The sequence below is a fragment of the Seriola lalandi genome, unplaced genomic scaffold (genome assembly GCF_002814215.2).
Source record: "Seriola lalandi dorsalis isolate HSWRI2012SDOR001 ecotype SW California unplaced genomic scaffold, Sedor1 jcf7180002054795, whole genome shotgun sequence".
In the NCBI taxonomy this organism is placed as follows: Eukaryota; Metazoa; Chordata; class Actinopteri; order Carangiformes; family Carangidae; genus Seriola; species Seriola lalandi.
The window spans coordinates 1935549-1961467 of NW_019525348.1; the positions used below are offsets into that span (position 1 = coordinate 1935549).

At 40.7% G+C, this 25919-nt stretch overlaps 1 protein-coding gene across 4 annotated transcripts in view; it reads right to left on the reverse strand.

Moving 5' to 3' along the window:
* Nucleotides 1-5947: 5947 nt before the first annotated feature.
* The window catches only part of rims1a (regulating synaptic membrane exocytosis 1a), a 107864-nt gene continuing 87892 nt past the window's right edge, over nucleotides 5948-25919 (reverse strand). For 2 of the 4 annotated variants that reach the window (XM_087179142.1, XM_087179140.1), the window contains 10 exons: nucleotides 17348-17457; nucleotides 15381-15499; nucleotides 13938-14098; nucleotides 13615-13829; nucleotides 11446-11478; nucleotides 10161-10326; nucleotides 9557-9669; nucleotides 9329-9430; nucleotides 8904-9043; nucleotides 5948-8478 (listed from right to left, as the gene is read on the reverse strand). In XM_087179142.1, the coding sequence (XP_087035268.1) occupies nucleotides 8260-8478; nucleotides 8904-9043; nucleotides 9329-9430; nucleotides 9557-9669; nucleotides 10161-10326; nucleotides 11446-11478; nucleotides 13615-13829; nucleotides 13938-14098; nucleotides 15381-15499; nucleotides 17348-17457 (1378 nt within the window). In that variant the 3' untranslated portion in view covers nucleotides 5948-8259. Of the gene's footprint in view, nucleotides 8479-8903; nucleotides 9044-9328; nucleotides 9431-9556; nucleotides 9670-10160; nucleotides 10327-11445; nucleotides 11479-13614; nucleotides 13830-13937; nucleotides 14099-15380; nucleotides 15500-17347; nucleotides 17458-20890; nucleotides 20957-21248; nucleotides 21306-23524; nucleotides 23609-25919 lie in introns of all 4 variants that reach the window. The other 2 variants (XM_087179143.1, XM_087179141.1) reach the window with 2 other exon arrangements.

Below are 25919 nucleotides of genomic sequence, written 5' to 3' on the forward strand. Positions count from 1 at the left end.
TGGGGTGGGTTGGGGTGGTGGGGCCGGACGGGGGAATACTGCGGTAATGACTGAAGCGAGTTTCTAATGGGCTCTGAAGCGCTGCCGCACAGTCAGACCAGGGGGCCTCTCAAACCATTAACACAGAAGGGGGGGGCATAACAAATCTATTGTGACATGACACCCTTCTGTTTCATTCAGCCTGTTAGTTAGTTAGTTAGTTAGTTAGTTAGTTAGTTAGTTAGTTAACCAGCGGCGTCACGTCACCAGGCCTCAAGTAGCTGCATCTCATATCAGCTGACTCCTGAGCCTGAGTGGAGCTGATCAGCTGATGACTGACAACATGTGATTATCATAAGTGATCAATTATAAGTAAGGTTGTTGCCTGGTGGCCTATTGTTTTCACCTTGTGTGTGTGTGTGTGTGTGTGTGTGTGTGTGTGTGTGTGTGTGTGTGTGTGTGTGTGATCATGCAACTACCACAGGGGTGGTTTTCAGTACTTAAGCGGGTGTTTTTATGTCTGTGGACAGATGTTGTCACAACCTGCAAGATACAGTCAGGAAACTTTACAGATGTGTAGTTGAGATCAAAATGAAGGCTGAGCTCAAAGAGGGGTGTGGTGCAACCCATGACTACTGAGGACTCCTAAGACTGAAGGTGAGCATGTTGGTGTGCTGGTGTGATCCCATAGTAAGATCCTCTCTAGTTACTGTTTGTTTTCATTCATAACAAATCGCTCCAGATGAATTAACGTCTTCCTCATGAGCCTCCCAGTTAGAGACGCTGCATCGTTCTAAAATGAGGATTAAACTCACAGTGTGTAACTTCTGCCTCAAGGGGTCTCTCAATCAAAACAATAAGAAAAGACGATGTCGGGTGAAGTCATGAAATAGGGATCATGGTTGTTGTCTTCACCACCATTACTGTAAGCTCCTCCCGGTTTGGATTCCTGCGGTGTCGGTGGTTCATGAAAAACCAAACAGACCTGGTGATTCTAACCATTAAAAACACAGAATAAAGCAGTTTGACATTTAAAGTCAGTGTTTGAGCGACGCTGTACAGAGGACAGAGACTCAGGGAAGAGTTGGAGCTGAGATTGATGCTAACCTTTGTTCTGATTGTTTCTCTGATAACTTATGAACCAGACGTTCAGCAGGTTTTTACCAGCAGCTGAATTATCCACAGAGGTGTCCTCCTCTCCATAACAAACACAACAGGGGATTAAAACCTGTAGAAACACCCATGAAGCAGTTTCACTTAAAAAATCAGTGACTCACCGACGCTCTTCAGTGACACAGGACAGGACGTCTCCAGCAGCTGGGAGCTGAGCTGTCTAACATTTCCTCAGCTTGTTGCTCTGATAACTTCAGATCCAGACGTCCGATGACTAAAATATATAGTTAAAAACCACCAAGGTGTAAAAAGTGCATGTGGCTTAAAATAGATAAAAGTCAATCTTGAGTTTCTGGCAGAAAAACACAACGCTGACGCATGCACATAGTGGATAGGATGTCTTTCACAGGCAACCAATAAAATCATTGTGTTTCTCTGGTTTGATAATTGCTAGAAACATTTGTGATAATGTAAGAACACAACTCCATAACATATAGAACATTGGTCTAGTTGTTTATAGATATTTTAATGTGGAAAAGATACAGATTTTAACTTGAAGAGATTCATGTGCTTTAGATTGCAACATTATTGCAGTTAAAAGCATAAGTAACATTTTAGGATGGGCTATGTCTAATACCAGAGCAAAGAACGGGCACCTGCCACTGATTAAGGCAAACCTTTAGTAACCTACTTTTCAAAATAAAAGTAAAACATGCTTTGCAGATAAAATAGACCTACATGTCAAAAACAATAAAATAATAGAAATGATTCAGACGAAACCAAGAACAAGCAAAAAGAGACTGGGCACAGGAAGTTTCAGAGTTTCAGTCTCCTTTAAGCTTTGCCACTCAACATTAACACGACACACTTCACTGTATGTCATGATTCTGGGAGTAAAAAGAACCATGAAGTGCAATGAGCTCATTACTGAGTACTAAAGAGTAGCCCACTCCAAACCTGCTGTAAGAGCACTTCAGTGACAGGAAGTCATGGGAAGGTGTGACCAGAGGGAAATTGGTCACAAATGACAGTTACCACAAACACTACTATATAGGTTAATATAGGCGAATGTAGAACATTTTAGCAAAGTTTTGTGTGGGAGACATTAGTGTCGACTAAACCCAAGAAATGTCCAAGGACGAACACCTCCTCCCATGGCTGAAAGTCTTACCAAAGTCTAGATGTCAGGGGAAAGTTTTAGGAATGACAATCAAGTAACAGTTTGGCAATGATGAACATTTTACTTTTCAGTTCATAAATTTTTGTTCTGACACTTCAGCGTCATTGAATGTGACCATTTCCATGCCAAAAAAAAAGTCATCGTGTCCCCACGACTGATCACCGGAGACAACAATCACTTTGAAACATCTCTACGGGACATTAAATCTCTCCACTGGAACTGAGAGTAATCAAATTCATTTTCACATCAGGATTTCCAGACTGGTGAGGAGGAGTCTTCATCATTTCAGAAGTGGGCTACTCTGACAACTCTGATATGTTAGTAAAAAACCAATATGGGCGTCACTGCAAATCAATACAATATTCCTAATATACTAGATAAAAAAATCAATTCTGGTACAAGATACAATTCTTCTCAGTCATTCTGTAATCTGTAAACTGAATTCACGAATGGAGATGATTTGCGTTGCTTATTTGTGCATCTGAAGAGTCATAGTCCAGTTCAGAAGACATTAAAAGCCCAACCAAAATGATTTCAAATGAATGGGACTTTACAACAGAGCCATCAGGTTTCGATCCTCCCAAAGATATGAAACTTAATCTGATTGGGATCATATGAGGATGGGTCTTTTTATTTTAAGTAAAATATGAATAAATAGCCATTAAATACTCACTTGTATCACACTGTGAAATAAAGGTAGCACACAATCTAAAAAGTCTGAGCCCTGTTTGCATGCTATGTCTAAGCTGCTTGCTTTGTATTTTGAAGGATTAGTAGGTTTTAAATACCACCGTGAATGTATTCATAGAGGCATAATACATACAGTACTGTACATACATAGTTTACAGACAAGGCCTTGTTAGGAAAGGCCTAAGTATTTTTGCATAAGCAGATCTTGATCATTTAAAGTTCAGTTTTTGGACTTTTGTCGTTATTATTTAACTGCCATTTTCAGTTTGTCATCTAAATCATTTGTCAACACAAGGATATACCCGTCATAGGGATCAATTAAACAAAACCTGTAAGGGGTGGGTAATTCAGTTCACTCCGTTCACCACAAGATGGCACTAAAGATGTTTGCATCATGTTTCTCATGACGATGATGTTTTTAACCACTGATTGATGATGGAGGCTATACTTCACATCATTGATATTCTGTCACTTAATGTACATGGTATACTATGTGAGCTTGTGTGGTGGTTTATCTTTCACATTATATGTTTATATGTATTTTTTGTTGCAGGGCTCTGTGTGTGTGTTTCCTCTGAGGGATAATAAAGTTGAAGTTGAACCTGAACAGTTTATATTTTATGTCGCCATCTTACACATGTTTAGGTTATATAAGAACAAAATAATATTAAATGTCACATATAAACACCATGGGATATGACACAAACAACTTTAAACGCTGAAAAGTATAGACCTACCTGAATACTGTGACACACACACACACACACACACACACACACACACACACACACATCAAATTTGAAGCAAATGAAGCTCATACACTGCTTTAAACTGGTAGTTAAAACCCCTGTTGTATACAAGACAAAGTTTCCCTCCACGAATCATTTGAAGTATCAGTTATTACACATTGTTTCACATATTTAAACGAGCTGTAATTCACTGGATAGCTACAACTGGTTGATTATGGAAACAGGTTTTGCACTAAATGCACATTAAATGTGTTTTGCATTGGTCGCTGGAGGATTGGTCAGTCATTTGTCACAAAAAAAAAAAAAAAGGAATGTCATTAAGGTTCATAAAATGTGTCACTTATTGAACACTTGTACTTCCTTTTCAGTACGAGCAGATCACAACCTCAGGTAGTTTGAAATAAAAAAAAAAGGTTCCAGTGTGGAAAATACTTTCCTGCCACTGGTTTTTAAAGTATCTTTCAGCATATTCTGCAAGTTTGAAGATTTTTCCCTTCATGATGCAGATTATATGACTAATTAAATGTTTTTTGATATGACTGATTCTCAATTGCAGAGAAAAATGCTGAGTGAGTAAATGACTTAGTCTGAGAAAATTCTTCCTGACTTTCTGTGCTCATTATGCAACGAATAAGCTACTCAACATGTTGTTGTGTCACTTGATTAAAGGAAAAGACGTAATGAAATCACTTCTATCCCTGCTTCATGTTTTTACATTTCCACTCTCTCTTTTTCTATGCTTTAATAATTTACCATTCATGAGCCTTAGGAGTCCTGTTATTCTGTACACCATGTGTGTATAAGTAATAATGCACTTCTATGCAAATATGGATCATGTGTCAGTACATGCTTTACATTGTTGTATACAGTTTTTTTTGTCTCGTAACATTGAGGCTATTAATCAATATCAACAACAACAAAAAAGGAAAGAAAATGTGAAGGAATTAAAAATGTGAGGAACAAGCTGAGATTTGGTTCATTTTTCTGTGACGGCTCGACGTGGATGGGGAGAGGTTATCTACACCTCACTGTGGTGTGTTGAACTATTCAAAACATTCGGTTTGTCTGGAACATACTGATCTGTATATAAAATTTTAACAGATTTCTTGGCCTGGAACACAATTTTACAGTACACACTACATGTACAGTAAAGGTATTACAGAAATTAGTTATCCCTAGTCACACCACAAGGTGGCAGTGGAAGTCTGGGATGACAGCAACAAGGATCAGTCTAAATTTAAATGGAAACTAAATATGACTGAGGACTAGCACAAATGTAGAGCCAGTAAATGAAAAACTGTTCACTATCACCTGGAGTCAGTTATCATAACATTAAATTATCAGCAGAGGATAATTTTCAGAAACATATCCAATCCTTTCATCATACAACTTCAACCAATGTAATATTACTCACCTTGATGTGTCATATACAAAGTGTTTTCAACCTAAAAGCCAAAGGTTAAGCAATATCATACAAATGAATAATTGTGTATTGCACCTCATGCAAACTTTATCCTGTTACTTTAACACTGCTTTCTTGAGACTCCTTTCTCTATTCGATTTGAACCACTTCTGAAACTTTTGTGATGTCACAACAAAGCCGTCACCTCCCTCAGCCATACCCAAAGCCCCGCCCACCTAGACCCACCATCTAACCTTGCAGGATTTGGTTCTCTGAGTGTTTACTTGAAATCTGCTATATTTTTTCATAGATCACTCAAAGAAGTCAATCAGAAGAGAGGCTCAGAGTCTCCTGTCCTCTGATTGGCTCACCAACCTGTTGTTACTAGAGCTCCAGAGAGAAGCCTGAGAGAGGAGATGTAAAACTACACTGAGATGAACCACAAATATATCTTCTTATGGATCAACACTTCAAATAAAACACAGGAGCAGTGTAAAATATGGACCTTTAACCAACAGCAATACACACCTACTGAATGATTGGAGTTGTTGCTGAGCGGGGATAAAGGTCCAGCACATTTACATGTAACTTTGTGTGAATGGTGGGAAAACAAGACAGGAAATACTGCAAATCATTTTCCACTGAATCATCTTTCTTACCTTCAGTCATAACATGTGGATCCAAGAACAAGCTGGAAAATGGCAAGTTCATAATGGTAAAGGGTTTGTATGTGTTACTATGAACACCAGCGAAAAATAAAAGGTCACAGCCACATTCTCCACGTTAAATGAGGCTCTGGAGTCACCTGCTTCACAATAACTTGAGACCACTCTGTTTGAAAAAGCCATGATCTTCTTCCACACAGTCTTTTATTTGTAAATAATAAAAATGAACTCTTGAATATAAAACATACACATCAGTAGAGCCACATCTGTTATACAAACAAGAACTGTTGCAGTGAATACTTCGTCTTTTGTCTAGAATCGTGGTATGGGAGTGGGGAGCCATGGGCTGTAAACAATCAGTATCCCTGGAGTAATACTGACAAAGGAAAGGGCAGTCGGCCACACCGCCAAGGGTTTCAACAGAAACATCCGCAAAATATGTCTGCAAAACCAGATTTCTCCTTGGTTTTAGAAGTCCAGTCCAAACCAATGGTAATAATAAACGGGGGAAAGGGGGATTCAAGGAGAAGAAAGTAAACTTTGCTCTAATTGGTTCTGCTAATTTTCTTCAGCTGGGACAAAAATAAAGGCCTATTATAGCGCCCCCTTGTGGCTCGGTGCCGCTCAGCAGCCCGAGCGCATCAATAGGACGCAAACTCCCCTCAACAAGACCAGGAATGTTTGTGTCAGCAATGTTTTTTTTTTTTTTTTTGTTAGTTCATATCTTTAAGTTTAAGCCGCTCATCCTGATTTGTATGTACAAGGTGTGCATGTGTGTGTGTTGGTGACGGGTGTACAGTCAAATACACTCTTTTTATATTCATATATCTATATCTTTATCATTTCTGTCAAACTCATAATGATACTTCATATACATTTAGCTGTTATACACACATTCTCTATCTCTGTCTCTAGCCCCGACTGTCGTAAACTACAGTTTAGACACCTACATCCTCAGATACACCGGGGGCTCGAGTATGCTCAGTACTACAGAACAGCACTGTTGTTCAAAGGGTTCAAAGAAAAACGGAAACAAAAGAACTTTTTCCGGAGACTTCCTAATATGGATATTTAGACCCAGAGTGGTAGGCGTGGCCCGGGTGGAGTTGACCCCCTCCCCCCACTGGTCCGCTCCTTGTTAGGGGGCGGGGATGGCTTGGCTTTTCTCGGTTTGTATTCATATTCAGTACGAGCAAACTGTACAAGAACATGCAACATACAAGCTGGCCTAAAAGTATGTGGAACTAACACACATAGTCTAGTCTTTTTTTCTGTTTTTGTTTTTTGAGAATTGTTCGTTAATTTGTCTCGTCTTCGATTCTACAAAAAAGTATAGAGAACAAAACAAAAAAACGAAACAAACGGAACAAAAGAAACGTGCATGCAGCTTGGGGCCGGGGGCGGGGCATCCCCGAGTCATGCTGCTCCCTCCTGCAGGGGGAGTTTGAGGGTTTAGGAACGGGGAGAGACGGGGTAAAGGGGTGAGGATCGGGTGAAAGGTGTTCGGGCGAATGTGACCTGACCTTTATCGTCGGCCTTTGGCGCACCATCGCTCGAAAACCAAACATACACGTACACAGAGGGAGTCTGCACCTTATGGTACCATTCTGAACTCTAGGCAAAACAAAGACGTAAAAAATGATTCCAAATAAAAACAATTAAAAAAAAAAAGCAAATTGTTAATTTGGCCTCTATTTTGTTTCCTCTTTGATTAGACAAAGAGCAAAGTTTTTTGTTTGTCCCAATAAAGGAGTCAAGCTCTTCTTGTGCTTGCTTTCATATCTCACAACAAGGCTAAGAATGTGCACGTGCTTGTGCGGCCTCCCTTCACCTTAAGACGTTATCAAACTGTGCCAAACCGCTGCCCCTCGCGCTCATCTGCTTCAAGTTACCATGGTAACACTGGTAGGGACGACAACCAACCTATATGTGGCAGTACATCTGCGTCAGTTTGCTACTAACTCCCACACATTGTTTAGACTACTCATCCCCGTGACCTTACAGTAAGCTCTACTCTGATTGGCTGGGGCGCTACTGGGTGGAGGACTCCACTTGGATCGAGTGCTCTGATAGGGGCTGCACAAGAGAGTAAGAACAAAGAAAAGGAAGAAACAGTAGAGAGAAGTGAAGAATGTTGGACAGAAAGCTCTACTGCTGCTGTCGGAGGAGAAAACAAAGAAAGCAAAGCTCTGAGAACAAAAAGGTGTAAGGAGGAAGAAGAGGGAAGGTGTGAGACATGATTGTCAGACTCCAGCTAAGCTTTGATTGGCTAGTTCTGTCTCTCCCTCTCTCTCTTTCTCTCTCTCATTCCCTGTCTCTCCATCTGGCTTTTCATTGGTTGACCGAGGGCTTCTTGGTGTCGTTCTCGGGGGCGGGGTTCTCGCCCTTTTGCTCAGCTGTGGTCCAGGAGCTGTGGTCCATTATTTCGTCATTTAAGGGATATTTGGGGGAGGAGGAGGGTTTGCGGCCGCCATCCGGTCACTAGGACCGAACGCCTGGCGGCGGTCCTGAGCTGTCCAATGACGTCTGAGATGCCAGTCGCGTGAGTGGAGCTAATGTAGGGTCCACCAATGAGGATGGCGGAAACAGTTTGTACCAGCCAATAACCGTGCTTGAGAGGTCCAGGTCCTCCAATAGGATCTGTGCTACACCCATGAAACATTTGTGGTCCAATCGTCCGTAGTCGCCCCAGACTATCACCTGGAGCAGGGAATGGTACATATGGGTTAAACTAGTGAGCATCGAGTGAATCATTTCTTCTAGACTGGCAAGCAAACAGATGCTAATGCTAACGTTAGCTATGTAGCAATAGCAAAAATCCTTTGAATCTGAGTGTTTTTTACTGGTAAGTCTCAAGGCATGTCTTTAGTTGATCAAACCTCAAGTCCAAGTCTACAGCTCTGCTATAGAGACAATTATAGAACTAATGTGGTGGCTTTCACTATTGCACGACATTAATCAGAATAAGTTTTTTATTCAGTTTTTTATTGGACATTCTCATTAGAAAGTGAGTAGTGATTTTTTTGTTACTAGTTACACCTTCCCAGACGCCCACAGAAACACACACACACACACACACACACACACACACACACACACACACACACACACACACAGAATATTACCTGAAGCACCTTGCCCTGGGGACTCTCCTCAAAGAGCAGGTGCTGCTGGTAGAGAGGCTCCAGAGTCTTTCGTGCAATCTTGGTTTTCTTTTTGGCTTTACAAGTTCCATTATCCAGCAGGTACACCTTGACGTAGGGAGCTGGGGATGGAGGGGTGGGGTTAAGAAGGAGTAAAATAAGAGGAAGAGGAAGGACAGATAGAAAGAGGGAGGTCAGGAGGAGACATAAAGGGAGATAGGGAGAGCAGAGAGAGTGGGGGGAAGAGGAAGAGGGAGGCACTTTGTTGGGTTGGGCATGTGTTTGAATTTGATATTTACGTAGGTCTGAGTAAAACAAGTGAATCTCATGAGTTCAGGTTGCATCAGGCTGAATTTGACTTTCGCTGTGTCATCAAACGCTTACAGATATGAGTGAGTGTGTTTTACCTGGGAGGGATTTGGAGCCTGGTTTGGGGGTAAGGCCTCGTGCCCTGATCACCTCCACTTCAAGCTGGCCTTTCTTATCCATCAAACCAATCTGGACATCACCTGTACAAATAGGAGATTCATGTTAACATACAAAAACTGATTATGCAATTATGCAATTTTTTTCTGCAAATCAAATATGTAAATGTTGCGTATAAAATGTGCTGTAGACCCGGAGCTGTCACTCACCCATGGCAGGTGTTGCCAATGTTTGCCGGCCCACCAGCTGACCAGGACCTAAACCATCCAGGAAGTCACTGAACTGACTGTCGGCACCCAACCGCATCCCTGAGAAGATCAGACTGACACACACACACACACACACACACACACACAAACAAAAATGATTCCCTGACTTCTCCACACTATACAGCACAGCACAGTGCAGTGTCTGGTGATGTCATCAGGGTTATATTGGCTATGGTTCAGAGCTTAATGAAGTTATATCAGAAAGTGACTTCATTAAGCTGTAGATGTTAAAGTTTCAGTGTTTTCTAATTGTTTTCCGTCAGGGGCGTGGAGTGTGAAAGCAGGTTTCTCAGGCGGGGAAGATCTAATAAAACTTTTGGTTGCATTTTGGGAAAAGTTGAATTCAGTGTTTGTGGAGTTTGAGCTGTATTACGGACTAATAGTTAGGATATCTCTTTTTTAATCTGTGTCATGCGAGTTCTCCAACTTTAGGCAAGTGCAGTGTGCATGATGGAATCAAACACAATCACTTAATGCACCTTGGGACAGACAATCGACTGTTTGTTCACATGTAGTTCATATGCTGTAGATTGTGTGCACGTACTTCCCCTCAGAGCTGTAGCTGTTCATGCTGCCATCAGTGGACTCTCTGCTGGCCTGCCGGTTCATGGCTGAGCCTCCCCGTGGATACTCCACCGCCATGCCCGTCTCCACGCTCCTCTGGATGCTGCTGCTGCCGCCCTTACCCGCCTTCTTACCCGTTTGCGTCTCTGTGGCAAACACAGAGAAGAGGCGTTAAGCCACCGGTCTTTATGTGAGATTTAAACCCAGACGGTCGTCAGTTATCAGGCATCTCATGTCACACCTTCCCAAAACCGTGATTAGAAATTTAATACTAGGTTGCAAGTTTTTGAAGGATGAGTTGACTCTTTTACCAATCATACTTTTTGTATCAACTCTGACAAGCCTGATAACTATAGACTGAGCAGGTCAATCCATGCAAATTAATATCCCACGGTGACCTCACCAACATCTTTAAAAATCTGAACATATAATAAATAAAATACACAACAAATACATTCATATCTTCAGGTTGCTAGGATACAGCTTTGTTGAGATGACCATGTTTAATTGGAGTTTTTTAGTGTTAAATTACTTATTTAGGGAGGTGAGGTCACCGGTCAATCTGCTTGTACCTTGAATGTTTAGCAGGAATGTAAAGGTAAAACTGAAGAAGACTGAAGACAGTGTACATCCAACAATAAAGGCAGAGTTCAGCTCTTTTTAAAAGCCTGCTGTTTTTATCATGAACACTTGACGTCTGTTGAGATTTTACTGAAATTAAAAAAAAGTGCTTAATAAAAGGCAGATACAGAACGTAGTCCCCAACACTGTGAACTACTGAGACAATAATGTATGACACAGCCGGGCTTCTTGTAGAACTGAACCAGCCTTGAAACATAAAGGTGAGAGGAGAGGGTGGAGTCAGGAAGCGTACCAGAGACAGAGTTCAGGAAGGGCTGGAGATGCTGGGGATTTCTGTCTTATCTAACAAAGCTTCTCTTCAACTGATTCTCTCTGTGGCTTCCTGTCTGCCTGAGTTTGGTCTATCCTGTCTGCACGTGTGTCTCTTAAAACTTATGAATGAACTTATTCTATAACATTACTCAATACAATGTACATCTAACAGCTGCTATTGAAATGATGTAACCTTGTAAATGTTTTTCCTCATATATAATAGCATGCTGTTTAGGATTATTATGCATCTATAAGTCTTCATGAGCATCACCTGAAATCATCTTACTTACAATTTACTTTTCTTCTTGTCTTACAGTGTCTGACTGATTGTCTGACTGATTGTCTGTCTGTCTGTCTAACTATTGCTTTACCTTTCTGTCTGTCCACCGCCTTACCCGCCGCTTCTGAAATAACACACACAACAACAACAAAGCCCATAAACAACAACATCAGAAACAACAGCAACACTGGATACACCCGTAAACCTGTATGAATGTGTTTACCGTGTTAATTCATGTTACCTAGTGGTTCTTGTCTATCTGCGCTGAAGTCTCTATGTACAATATCCATATGTGTGTGGGCGTATGTCTGTGTGTGTGTGTGTGTGTGTGTGTGTGTGTGTGATTTAGACCCCCTTTGACCAGCGGCCATACTTGATAAATATTGATGATCAGAGCGTAGTCGAGGGAAGTTCTTAAAATGGTCTGTCTGACATTAAAATAAATTACTACGTAATATTAATTCATGATAGAAATGTAAACTCCACAGTAGTTGTGATTTCTTGGTATAAGAAAGTGATGAGTGGGCTTCAAACACACATATATGCACAATACGACAAGAGCCAACAAGACGCTCACATAAAATTACCGAGCTGGATTTAAATTAGTGACTTTGTTGTCAAAGAACGTGTGTATAGATCACTACACCATGAGATGAGACAGATTGTGATGACAGCAATGGACTCTAAACATTATTATTCTCAAATTAGTAACCAGTGAATGACTTAATGACCTGGAAAAATTAACCATTATCAATTATTGTGCTGGTGATCAGTACGACACTGTGACTACAGGAAAATATGAATTATTTTAGCGGCCTCTTATGTCTCTAACACCCAGTCCACAACAGTGGGAGTCAAGGGATCCAGTGGAGGAGTGACACCCCCTCTGGATTTACCCCAACAGTATTACCAGAATCAACACAGAGGAAATTTGAATGTTCAGCAAAATGACCAGAAATCAGGTGTTTTCAGTTTCAGAAAAAACAATAATGAGATATAAACTTTTCTAATCTTTGGCGCCCACTATAGGCCAAATACTCAACAGCAAAGATTAGAGGTAGCATCTGAGCATGTGCACCATGTGAAATTGATCTTAATGAGACGATTTAAAAAACGTTCCAACAGGGATCCAACAACTTCTCCCCGTGCTGCAGTGATGTGGAAGTGTACAACAGGGTGTGTCAGTACAGTGTGACATCACTGCTGGGTGCGGTTATATCTTACATCTAACCACACCCAGCTACACCAGTTTGTCATGACTCCTGCCCCAGTCCTTTTTTGGCCATTCTTCCAATGTCTCCTGCCATTTCTCCATCCAGCCACCAGGTGCCAACAGGTGATTCTCCCTCCTGTCCCAGTCACCTGACTCCTCACACCCTCATGCACACCTGTTACAATTTCCCTCAGCAGTAGAATTTGAAACTGTCTGACTTTGGTGCCCCCCAGTGGTAGTATCAAAAAAGACACTGACATCTACAGCCACGACTACATCCTGTGATTGTCTCATTTCCCCCAAAAAGGCATGTGCCGTTAGAATGATTTGAATATGCTGTACTCACCTAAAAAATGTACATATAGTAGTTTCAACAAAAAGTTTATAAAAATCACCTTTCCCACAAAACAAGCTGCTTCAGCTTTGCAGAAAATAATAAGCATTTTATATTAATCTTTTTCTGTTGTCCATCATCTGCCAAAGGCAAAGACTCTGGAGGGCAGCAGCACAATATAAACAGACTAGATGCTGTTAGAGGCGGCCGGTCTCCTTGGCAGCAGTATTATTTATTCACAGTAATTACACTAATGTCCTAAAAATGATTATGATAAGAGATTCTTAGATGAAATGATACACACAACAACTTTCACTGTCTATGGGTGGTTATATCAAGTAGTTTAGGCTAAGATAAGAGGCAATTCTATTTCTATGTAATACCTTTCTATTCTATGTTCTACTCTATTCTATGTAATTTATTTTTCTACATTACTGTTTATTACATTGTGGTTAATAAGTGAGTGTTCAGTAGATATGTGTTTAGAGATCTGCCTTTGTGATGCATGACAGGAAGTCACAGTGCTGGAGGGAGTCAGATTTCCGGTTGGATACCAGAGACGCACAGTGCTGATAACAACAGATTATAGATCAGTCAAAGGTAGAACTTCACCCAGGATGTCTCTGATTCTACTTGCTTATTTGTGCTTGTGTTTCTTTATCTCTCTAAGTGTGTGTTTGTATCCGACTCAGTCAGTCAGTGTGCTCCCTGACCTGTCTGGCTGAGTTGCGAGGTACTCCGGCTGCGTCTGGATGGTAGGATGGCAACAACACGTTGGCTTAGGCTCGAGCGCCGCTTCTTGATCCCGCTCCCCAGGCTCCCCAGCGCTGTGTCTGATTGGCTGCCATCGGCGTGCTCCATGCCGTAGATCTCACCACTCACGCTGGTACTCTTCAGCATGTGGCGGCCCGTTGCGCGCATGGCCCGGCTGATCATTCACGAGTTACAAAATCAATCACATGATGTCATTCAAAACTAAGTTTATATGCAAACATGGGCATTCAGTGTGTTTTTGTGTGTGTGTGTGTGTGTATACCTGAAGCGTCCCCGGGGTCTCTCTGACTGGATGGACATGTAGCTGGTGCTACTGATGCGAGAGGCACTGCTGGTTCGAGAGATGGCTGACACGTCACTGACATCACTGTCTGAGGACTTATGGGAAACATTTTCACTGCTCCTCCTATGATCTTTGTAGAGCTGCACAGGAAACACATCAAACAAATCAATCGATAATCAAACCATCAGGAAAGTTGTTGATATAACATCAAGAAGCTACATGGTTTAAAGCTGCACTGAAAAAGCTTAGGTTTGGAATCTGTCCATTGATGACGCTCCTTAACCAATCAAGTGCCTATTAAGCCATAACAGTTCACAACAAGAGAGAGGAATTTCCATGTTGCGAAAAAATGATTTCATGCTTAGCAGTTGCTTAAAGGCCCAGCAGACATTTTGGAATGTGATTGCAGGAAGTACACAGGTGAAGGTGATAATAGCTGAGCTCTGACTGCCGGCCCTGGTATTGTGCTTCTGACTCAGTGGCTCATTTAACAGGCACTGTGCTTTTCCTGCGAGGCCAAGTCAAATCTTCTGTAGTGAGAATGGTCTGTGGAACATCCAGTTCTCCACGGACACGTCCACGGTCCAATTAGACAAATAAGTGACAACACCTATGTGGGTGTACTGAAGGTGTGTGGCCCCTTTAAGATATGTCACAATACTGTGTCCTGGCAGCAATATAGGAATATGTGAAGATGGTATTAGACGTTGTTTTGTTTTTTTTATTTATCTGATCTTCTCCGGAAAAAAAAACACCAGAAAAACCCTATCTCTTATGCAGCCATCAACTATTTTGATTTTGTAAAAATGAAAAAATAAAATTAATTTTTATTGTAAATCTAAAAATGATCACCTTCCATCAAAAGTATGTATTGTCTTGTTGCCTGTTATTATGTTTTTTAAATTCATATCGCAGCATTAGCTGCCACTTCTGTATGTTTCAGTCAGTTTGTGCTGATGATCCGAAAGCTCAGATTTAAATCACTCCACTTTCAGTCAGATGGGGGACATTGTAATGCATCACAAAGACAGCATTTCCACGACGTATGTAAAAAAAGTTCTGCTCATGGCGTGTAGACGTGCGAAAGACAGAATATCACCATTAAACTGTCAGTTTTCTGTAAGTTAGGGGTAGAACAACCGGCCAGTAAAGAATATACACTTCTGTATTCACGCTGTTAGGTGAATTCTTGAGTGACTGCCCAGTTGGAACGCATTCATTTCACCGAGTGGTCGTCACCATCATTATAATGTTATTTATTACTTCCTTAGACGGTGCATGCAGTTCTCTGTGATGCACTTCAGCAGCATTAATGCTCATTGTTTCTGGCTGCAGCTCTTTACTTTCCTGATATGTTTGTTGGAACTGGTGAAGTGTCGGGGTAAATGAAACCAAAAAAATAAAAAAAAAGTTCTGGCACACCTCCCGTTTGTTCTTGAGGGCTCTGTCCAGGTCCTGTTGGCTGGAGGTGGTGGCAGCTGACACCCGGTTGGAGTGAACCCTAATCTGGAGCTGACGGACACGCTCCTCTGCTACCAGGGCTATACACATACACACACACACACACACACACACACACACACAGAAACACACACACACACACACACACATAATCCAACAAACACAATATACTATGAATTAAACTGTGAATTAAGTAAAGCAATAGAGCAATAATGATAAATGAATCTTATACGTTTGCACTGAGGAAACACCAAAAAAAAAGATACAGATAGAAAAAAAATAAAATGCTAAAGCAGAGGAGATTTACTGAAGTGAGTAAAACCAGAAAAAAACAGTAGAAAATAAAATAAGTCACCAGAAATAAAAGTAAGGTATAAAAAGGAAATCCAGAAAATAAACAAAGAATAAAAGAATATACTATTAAAACTGTATAAATAAATAGACAAATGAATAACTAAAATGTTATCAAAAGCCTAAAAAATACACAACTGCAAAAGAATTACATTCCCATGCTGCCAGTGGTTTGGTCTGGGGGCACTGGTGTCACACAGGAAGTGACATAATTATGTTTAAAAAATAAATATAAGTGATGTTCAGATCAGTGTTCAGATGTAGTGCTTCACAAAAGAATAAACTATTCACTCATTTTGTTTATTAATTTGGAGAAAAGATGATATGCATTTGTAGAAAGATAACATGACAAGGTCATAAACGTATAATTCTGCTGAAAGGTGATAAATGAATAATACTGAATTATCGCCCAGCCCTAGTTCTACAGCTCAAGTGTTGCGGAATGGTGAGTTAATGGCCAGTTTGCTAGGTTTAATCCGTCAAGCAGCCAAAGCACCCTTTGGTTAGGTTCATGTTCAGGCTTTAGATTTCCACTGTGGATAATGTACAGAGTATAAATTTCTAATTTAAAGGGGGGTTCCACTGATCTGATTGGTCATCCTCCTGCTTCCCTCACCACAACTGTAAATATCAGAGAATGATTCACATGGTAAAGCATGTGTAGTCTGAAGACTTGGGCATGGGAGTTTGACATGAGCACTAAGTGTACTGAGAATGTCTGTCTAGATGGCACTGCATCAGTCCAGGTACAGAGCATCAACACTGTTGTCCGGATACCGATATTAGTATCGTAAACGCCTCTGATACTGCCTTAAATACTTTATCAGGTATCGGCGAGTAGTGCTAGTCTATGCACCAATCTGATACCCCTTAATTTATTAATAAACTTTATAGTTTCACACTTGAATAAAGCAGCAGTTTTCCTGGAAATCAATTCTTTGCTGCTCTTAAACAGTAACCTACACAGGAAGTTGCGCTGTGCAGACACTGGAAACTACTGCTTTAGAGCGGCGAAGATTGACTGATGTGTAACGTGCTAGGCTTTAGGTTAGAGCTTTAGGCTTTCATTTCCGGAGGTGGCACTGGTGTTCAGACAACTGTAGGAAATGTAATTTTTTCCTATATTTATTTATTTTTCTGTGGCAATTAGATGATATGAGAGAGATTCTATGGCATGTATCTATTCAGAGTTTACAAAGGGTTTAACCTGAGCCATACCATACAATGACAGCAATCATATCACATCCACACAGGATTAGTAGTCTACAGCTGTTAAAAAATACACAAAGTTCAGGTATTGGAATCAGAAGGAAACATCTCTAATTGCACCTGTGATGTCTTTATGGATGCCAGGTACCTTTGCCTCAAGCCTGGGAGTTCAGTATCTCACTTATTGGCTCATTATGGTGGATACTAGTATTAAATATCCCTCTCTAAGACTGCAACATTTTCAAGCATGATTCGGTTCTGCAGACCCACAAACACACACACGCACGCACACACACACACACACACACACACACACACACACGCACACACACACGCACACACACAATAATCATCAACATATTCTGTACCTTGTTCTACAGTGCTGCTCTTGGGGGGAAGCTGTGGGAGTTGCCTCACTCTGCGGGCTGAGGAGGACGTCACTGAGGAGGAAAGAGACGCACCACCTTGGAGGTGGCCCCTAACACGAAATAACATGAAAGTGAAGCAGAGGGTTGAAGAGGGGAGAGGAAAGAAGAAGAATGAAAAAAAAAAAAAAATCAAGGATGAAAAGAATGAGAATAAAAAGGAGAGAAAACGACATTAAAGTCAATATGTTTATGGTCGCAGGTGTGCACTGCAGCACCGTGCTCTGACTGGCCAGTTTTCACACAATAACATTACAAGTGGTTGGGATTGATCTGAAGGTAAACAAAAAGTGGAACCTGGTGTCGCTTCATATCTCGTCTTAAGATGAGTAACATCAAACATAAAGCTGCATTAAAGAAATGAATTAACAGAATGCGGCTGCAGTAAAAAGCATCAGTTGTGGAAATGAAAGACAATATTTTGGTGAAAAATCAGTGGCAACAACACATTCACAGAGTTAAGCAAAGTGCAGTTTGTTCAGGGTTTGAAAGTCAGGGATCCTGTGGCCAAAAAAAGAGTAAATCAAGATTTAGAGGAGGAACACGGAGAGAAGGTGAGGGCCTTTAAAGCACCAGTCCAACCATTTCTGCAGACATTCATTCACTGGGATCCACTCTCACAAAAGAGCTGAGAACAAGGGCTATTCATGAAAACCGTGGTTTTCTATTTCACTGTGAATGAACCTGTTAGTGGGCAGTGTCTAATGTTTTGGCACGTCACTCCAGAGTACTTGCATTCTCTTATATAATAAGTCCCTAAATAATACTTTGCATTTATATCATTCTGTTAAGTATGAAATAATAAAAAAAATGAATTACATCAACAGTTCTACTATAAAACAATTCTATTCAAAATTGCTATTAGGGGTGGGCGATATAACGAATATACTCGATGTATTGCTTGTTCCACGTGCAATGTAGTAACTGAATATGTCACAAACATCAAGTATAAATCATGATGTAACTGTTTTTAAGCTGCCAGAATGAACCTATGGCTGACTCCTGAAAACTCTCTCTCTGGATGTGTGTGTGTGTGATATACGTGAGGTGTGTGTGTGTGTGTTTTTGTATCTGGCGCGAAACTGGAGAGAGCGAAAAAAGTCATTTTATACCATACATGTAAATAAAGATGGACGGCGACTCTGTGACATCACCCATAGGTTTGTTGAAGCTCAGAGCCATCTTGGCAGTGCCTGACTCCGCCCCTAACTCCACGCAGATCCAAAAAATGGATAGAAAGGAGGGGCATGTGTGGAGCTGCATGCTGGTTTGTGTCAAACATACGCTTACCCACCTGTCACTCAAGGTGACCACGCAATTATGCATACATTTAAGCCTTAAGGGTTAAACGTTGTGTCTCTGTGATTCTTGTTGATGCACTTTTTTTTGTTGCTAATAGTTCTGTTTTTGTTAAGGGTCAAATCCAACTTGGTTGTCCCACCTCTGTGCATGCAAATTTAAAATTGTTCCAATCGAAACCACTAATGAATAAACAGTAAACATGAGGGTTTCAAAACAGACAAATGTTGCAGGGACAAGAATCGTCATACTGATGGGATTTATGCATCAAAAGGTTTAATCGCACATTTATAAAGTGCTTTGTGGAGATTTCAAAATATCGAGATATATATTGTGTATCACGCTATGACCTAAAAATATTATTATTATATTATAATAAATATTATTATTATTTATAGGCCCTAATTGTTATTTTCCTGGCCATCGACTCATAGCAGGGCAAGAGAATATAATGACTGGTGCCAAATGTAGTAATTACTGATCTCTTTACCCTTGTGTTTTACAAATTAGCCCATTAAACATTGTAAGATACTGACTGAAGATTGCCCAGACGGGCTGATATATGCAAAACAGGCAGTTAACACAAAAAATCTGAACACAACACTCACATACACCGAGAAAATTACAGAATTACACTGATAAACAATGAACTTTAAATGTCCACATAACACATATACTGAACAGTACATACACAAACACAGAGGAGCAGCAGCATCGGAGGCTGTGTTGTGGCACAAACACACTCGCACACAAACTGACAAAGATATGTAGGAGTGAAAGAGCAGCCGTGTTCGACAGTATCTACAGGAAATGAAGGGGATCTGCCTCTGTGTCTCTGGGTCACAGAGGGGGCAATGATTCAAAGGGAATCCCCTTACCAAGGCCCTGACGTGGGGCCTTCTTTCCTCGGGAGCCCCTTAATATGGAGGTGGGCTTGATTCTAGTGCATACACACACAAATGCGCAGTCATGTGAAGTTTCATACAAACCCAAAGCCAAAGCAACACAATGTGTGAGCAGCAGCGTGCAAGAACAAGAGGGGTAAGAAAGATGGGGTCGAGGAAAAAAAGCAACAGAAAGAAGAAAGAAAATAAACAAATAAATAAGAAAATAAAAGGTAATCCAAAAAGTGTCAAATGAATCATGAATCATACATCAAAGGTCCCATATTTTACACTTCTCCTGTGTTTCATTTGAAGTGTTGATCCATAAGAAGATATACAGTTTTGTGGTTTTAAGAACCAAAAACCATCTCAGTGTAGTTTAACATCTCCTCTCTCAGGCTTCTCTCTGGAGCTCTAGTAACAACAGGTTGGTGAGCCAATCAGAAGACAGGCTCTTGGGGCATGGCTGTTGTCAGTGACTGTATAGTTAGTGACATCACAAAGTTACAGAAGTCCTGATGGCTGGTTTTAAGGCTCAGTTTCTGAATACAGGCTGTGTGAATTTCTCTGTGGACTGAGGCTTTGATACTTTCACAGTATTAATACAAAACCTAGACCTGCCGTATAATCAAAAAGGACATGGACATCTACCTTTATACAATATGGGACCTTTAAATTTCACAATGTGTAAAAATGTGAAAATGGCTTGAGCTACTTTAAAAGGCTTATTGAAGGACCAGTATCTGAACATCCAACCATTTCCAACCAAATGATATATTAACATACTTTTAGGATAAAAGATTAAAACATCATGTACGTAATGGACAGAATTCTTTTGATGCCTTCAAGGTCCACAAGGAGCGCTTAAAAATCCATTTTGAATGTGTGCTGTTTTATAAAGCTTATGTACTATAATGTGACTGCAGGTCACTGGATGACAGCAGAGTCATACAATCAGGTCACCTCCACACAAAACAATGTGCATTTATAGAGGACCGAGGAGATATCTTACAACGTCATCAAACCGGTTACTAACAATTAATGTAGTTAACATTTACTTTTCAAATCAAACAAGGTCCATGATTGATTCTGTGTCTATGTAAAAGGCCAGAAAACCTACGATAATCTAATACTAACTCCAAAATGAGAAGGCTTCTTCTGCAAACCGGTGACTGGATTTGAGAAGCTTTAAGTGATAGACAATTAAAAGCATGATTGTCTGGTTACGTAATTTCAAGCTCATCCTGTCAGTGAGCTCACACGCCACCATTCGACATGTGCTGGCCTACAGTACATGCCTTACCTGCCACTGTCAGAGAGCTTCCTGCCAAGAGTGTGACATTCAGGAGTTTCCAGGGTCCGAGGCTGTCTGGAGAATGGTGGATGGGCAAAGTGAGCAACATAGAACAGGAAAAAAAAAAGATGAATGGGTGGATGATAGGATGGAAGAGAGCACGATGGAGGATAAATCATTTCGATTTAGAGGGATCTGACTCTGTCAGGGGGCTGTCAGTGGCCTTATAAGTTTATGATCTGGAAAACAGGGAATAGAAGGCATGCTGTGATGCATGGTATGACGGTTATATGAATAAGGGGTGTCACATAATCATGCTTCATCTGTAAGTGAGCCTGTGTGTGTGTGCACATAAGTGCGTGTGTACCTCTTCTTTGTACTGAGGTGAATTAAAGTCTCTTGGGTGGGAAGTAGCATCCATATTCTCCATTCACGGACATGAAGATGACAAAGATGATACATGCATCACCAGACACACACACACACACACACACACACACACACACACACACACACACAGACAGACACGCGCGCACACACACACGCACACACACACACACACACACACACACATATAGTCACACTTAAGATTTAAAATTCTTAGTCACTGCTCAGTACTAAGCCTTGAAAAAAAGAGACTTAGAGGCTGAGAGGAGAAGGTGAGCACACAGAAGCTGCAGATGCAAATTCCCTGAACACAAAGTACACTTGGAAAGACTGCAGGAAGCAGGATTTCACACCATAACCAATAAAAACTACCAAAAGTTCACGAGAGCACAAACTGACCACTAAAAACCAGGAAGGAAGGAGGAAGAAAAGCAACAGGACAAAAACTGCAACAACAACCACGACCAAAGCCTGTGGCTAAAACTCTTAGCATCAAACTATAAACCAGAAACAACACCACCCACACATTAAAAGCCACAAGCAACCGTTCACACAATGTGAGTGACAAATTATGAAACAAAGTAGAACTTGACAGGTTCTTCATTGTGTATTACATTCACTCTCACTGTGTCCAGCTCATTCATCACCACACAGTTTACAACAGGGAGCCAAAGTGCAAAAAGTGCCATGGATAGCTTATGATTCCATCTTGTATTTATTAAGAAATTAAGTGAAACCCTGCAGTTGGTTTCAAGTAAATTATAATTTAAATTAGAAGCAAGTTGAACATTTTGGGAAATACGCTTTCTTGGTTTCTCGATGAGAGGACTGATATCACTCCTACCTGTTAAATATGAAGCTACAGCCAGAAGACATTAGCATAGCCTAGCATAAAGACTTGAAATATGGGGGAAACAGCTAACCTGGCTTGTTTCAAGTAACAAAATTAGCCTCCCTGCACCTTGAAAGCTCATTAGTTAACATGTCACATGGTTTTTTTTAATCCATACCTTTGGACAGAGCCAGGTTTGCTTTTACTTTGTGTCAAATCTTTATGCTAAAATAACAGTCTCATGGCTGTAACACTCACCAAGCACTTTATTAAAAACACCATACAAATACTGGGTAGTTCCTCCCTTTGTTATGAAAACAGTCTCATGATATTAAAACTTTCCATGTTGACATTATTGCATCACAAACCACTGAAGTTCACTGAACTCACTGTCATGTTAATGAAACCAGTTTGTGGCATGGAGCATGATCCTGCTGGAGGGAGCCATTAGAAGATGGTGAACTGTGGTCATGAAGGGATGAACATGGTCAGCAATAATACTCAGAGAGACTGAGAAATTCAGACCATAATTGGTACTGGTATTAAGAAGAAAACATTCCCCACACCATCACACCACCACCAGCAGCCTGGACTGTTGACAAAAGGCAGGTTAAGTCCATGGATTCATGCTTTTGGCGCCAATTCTGACCATACAAAATCTAGTTTCATCAGACCAAGCTATGTTTTTTCCAGTGTTCAACTGTCTAGTGTTGATGAGCCTGTGCCTCAGATTTATATTCTTGGCTGGCAGAACCGCAACCCGACGTGTTCTTCTTCTGTTGTAGCTCACCCACCTCAAGGTTGGACGTGTTGTTCACTCTGAGATGCTTTTCTGCTCACTACAGGATTTTATGTGCTGCACTGCTGCCACACGTTTGGCTGATTGGATAGTTGCATGAGTAAGCTTGTATATGAATGTTCCTAATAAAGTGCTTTGTGAGTGTATAATATACACTTATATATTTCCCAAAATGTTGAACTATTTATGTGAAGGTGCTAGAAAATGTTTAATATTTGTTTTATATGATACAAGATAAAGTCACACACTACACCTCTATCAGAATAGAGAGTTGGAAAAGTTTAAGTTGCAAGCTCACTACCAGCTATTCACAAAGATATCAGAACTCTGTAAAGAGATTAGTGTTAGCTTCAAATACAAAGTAGAGCTTGACATCTGCCTGAACCCAATAAGACCTAACAGAACCAGGAGTGTTTCAGTCAGGTTTGAGAGAATGTGTTTCCTTACATTACAGAAAAAAACCAGGGAATTGGTGATACATTGAGAAAAAGTCTTTCTCCTCTCATAATTCAACAAAAAACTTACGAAAAACAAGGTTTTACAGTAATGTCGTCAGATTTTAAGGCACTAGTCAAGCTCTAGGAGGAAGTGGTGTGGGAACAGTGGGGTGTCCACAAAAGGATACCTGTCATCTTCAGGGGAAGCATGTTGAATAAGAATCCTGGGACTTGCCGGACGTCTCCGGGGCAGGGAATGTGACAAAGATTTTCTATGTGTACACATACAGAATATATCACCCATATGACCAAACCAGCAAGCCATTAGAAAATCAGAAGCCATGCTATTCTGTTATTAGGCATGCACATTTGGCCTGCCATCAGGTATTTATTGACCACTTGGGTGCAGTGAAACAAACTGTTAACACACCATTGACATATAATTTTTTTTTTTTTTCAGATAAAGTTGATGTGGTGAACTTGGTAGCAAACTGTTGTCCATTTCCACATCAACAGACACAAAGCAACACTAGCTTTAGCTCTGTTTTGGTCTCCACCAACTCCTGAGGGAAATATGTGGCTAACAAAGTCTCTTTTTGTGTTTTCTTGAGCTAGAAACACTCAACAATGCCCCGGCAGTCACATAGTTGCAGATTTGTTGCCAGAACAAAACACCACAAGTAAACCTACAGTACATGTGACTTCCATATAACCACTGAATGAATCAAGGACTGTGGATTCTGATGCCCATGGTTTACAGTGTCATCACACCATGGAGGTATCACTTTATGGCCAGTATGGACCACATGAATAATTACAGCAATGTACACAGTGGCAAGAAGAAGTAAGTGAACCCTTTAGAATGAGCTGGTTTTCTGCATTCATTGTTCATAAAATGTGATCTGATCTTCATCTCAGTTATAAGTTTAGGCAAACACAATGTGCTTAAGCTAATAGCACACAAACAATTACAATCTTCCGAGTCTGGGCTACTGAAAAAGACGTATTTTTGTTGGAAGTCATTGTGTAGTACATTTACTTTGATGTTAAGGGTCACTGCTGCATCACCCAACTTCTAGTGAGGATCAGCAGGTGGAAAGCCACCCTTACATTATCCTGTAAGATACCTTGTTACAATTGGGTATTGATTTCCCCCTTGATGAGGGCGGGCTGTCCAGGACCAGGGCCGATATAGCAGCCCCCAATCCCCCCGCCATGTTTTCATTTTGGTAGTACTGAATGTTACTTACAAACAATTCATCTTTAGTTCCATCAGTCCATAAAATATTTTCCCAGTAGTACTGTGGACTGTGAAGGCGCTCTTTAGCCAGCGTCAGGCACATAGTGAGGTTTTTTACAGAGCAGTGGCATCCTCCATGGTGTCTTGCCATCGACATCATGCAACATATGTATGATAGACTCATGAGCAGAGACGCTAACCATCTCCAATGATCCTTTAAGCCTTTAGCTGTTAATCTGAGGTTCTTTGTTACTGAACTGATGAGCCTTTGGAGTCATCTTAGCTGGGCGCCCACCTCTAAGGAGAGTAGCCACAGAACTAAATCATCTCTATTCATAAATAGTTTGTCTGACTGTAGACTGATGGCTGAATGGTTACGGCGCATTCCAAATGCCCTGAGCCGCAAGTCTCCGGTTTGATTCCCAGCCGGCTGGACCATTTGCTGTATGTCATTCCCTTACTCTCTTCCCAATATTTCCTGTCTGTCGTCACTGTCTCTATCCAGTAAACGCCTAAAATGTCCAAAAAATATATATTGCGTGGTTCACATCAGCAGATGTTTCTTGTGAGTAGCAACTCAAAATGTTTGAGTGTTTTTTATATGTGAAAGTGTCTCTAACCCACACCTTCACTTTTGCTACATTGATTGGACTCCAGGTTTGATACTCCTGACTCCAGCTTTTGTTAATGCCATGAGCCAAGAGGTTCACCTCCACTGTGAATGTTTGAATGGTCTTCAGTATGGACAAGAACAACACAATGATTTGTGTGTTATTAGTTCAAATTGTGATTGTAACTGAGATGAAGATCTCACCATGTTTTAAGACATAAATGCAGGTAATTCCAAATGGTTATTTTTTCTCGCCACTGTATGGTATGTGAGTAGCCAGACTCACGTAAAGCCGAACCTAATCGTCAAGGTATTTTTACATTGTGGTGGTAAAGGTTGATCAAGAAAGTTGATCTCAAATCTCAGTCTTAATAAACTTATTTTGGTGAGACTGGAAATGGTTATGCTAGTATTACTGAGAAGTGAAGCTGACAAATAATTTTTAAAAATGTAGTTGTGTTGATGACTGGATTGTGTGAAGCTAAGCAGGATAAAGGATGTTGGGTAATAAAGAGCTTTTGGTAAGGTGTGCACAAACAAAAACAAGTTTAAGAAAGACTGGTTGAATTGATTCTATGCTACTGAAGATGTGATCATACCTGTTCTGATTTCTTTGTGTTAATAGTTGTGAAAGAACCAATGAATTCTGCACACTGTTGATCACTTGTAATTACTTTTTTTTGGGTCCCTGCTGGGTGTTATGGGTAAAATTTATTAATAAAATCTTAATGTG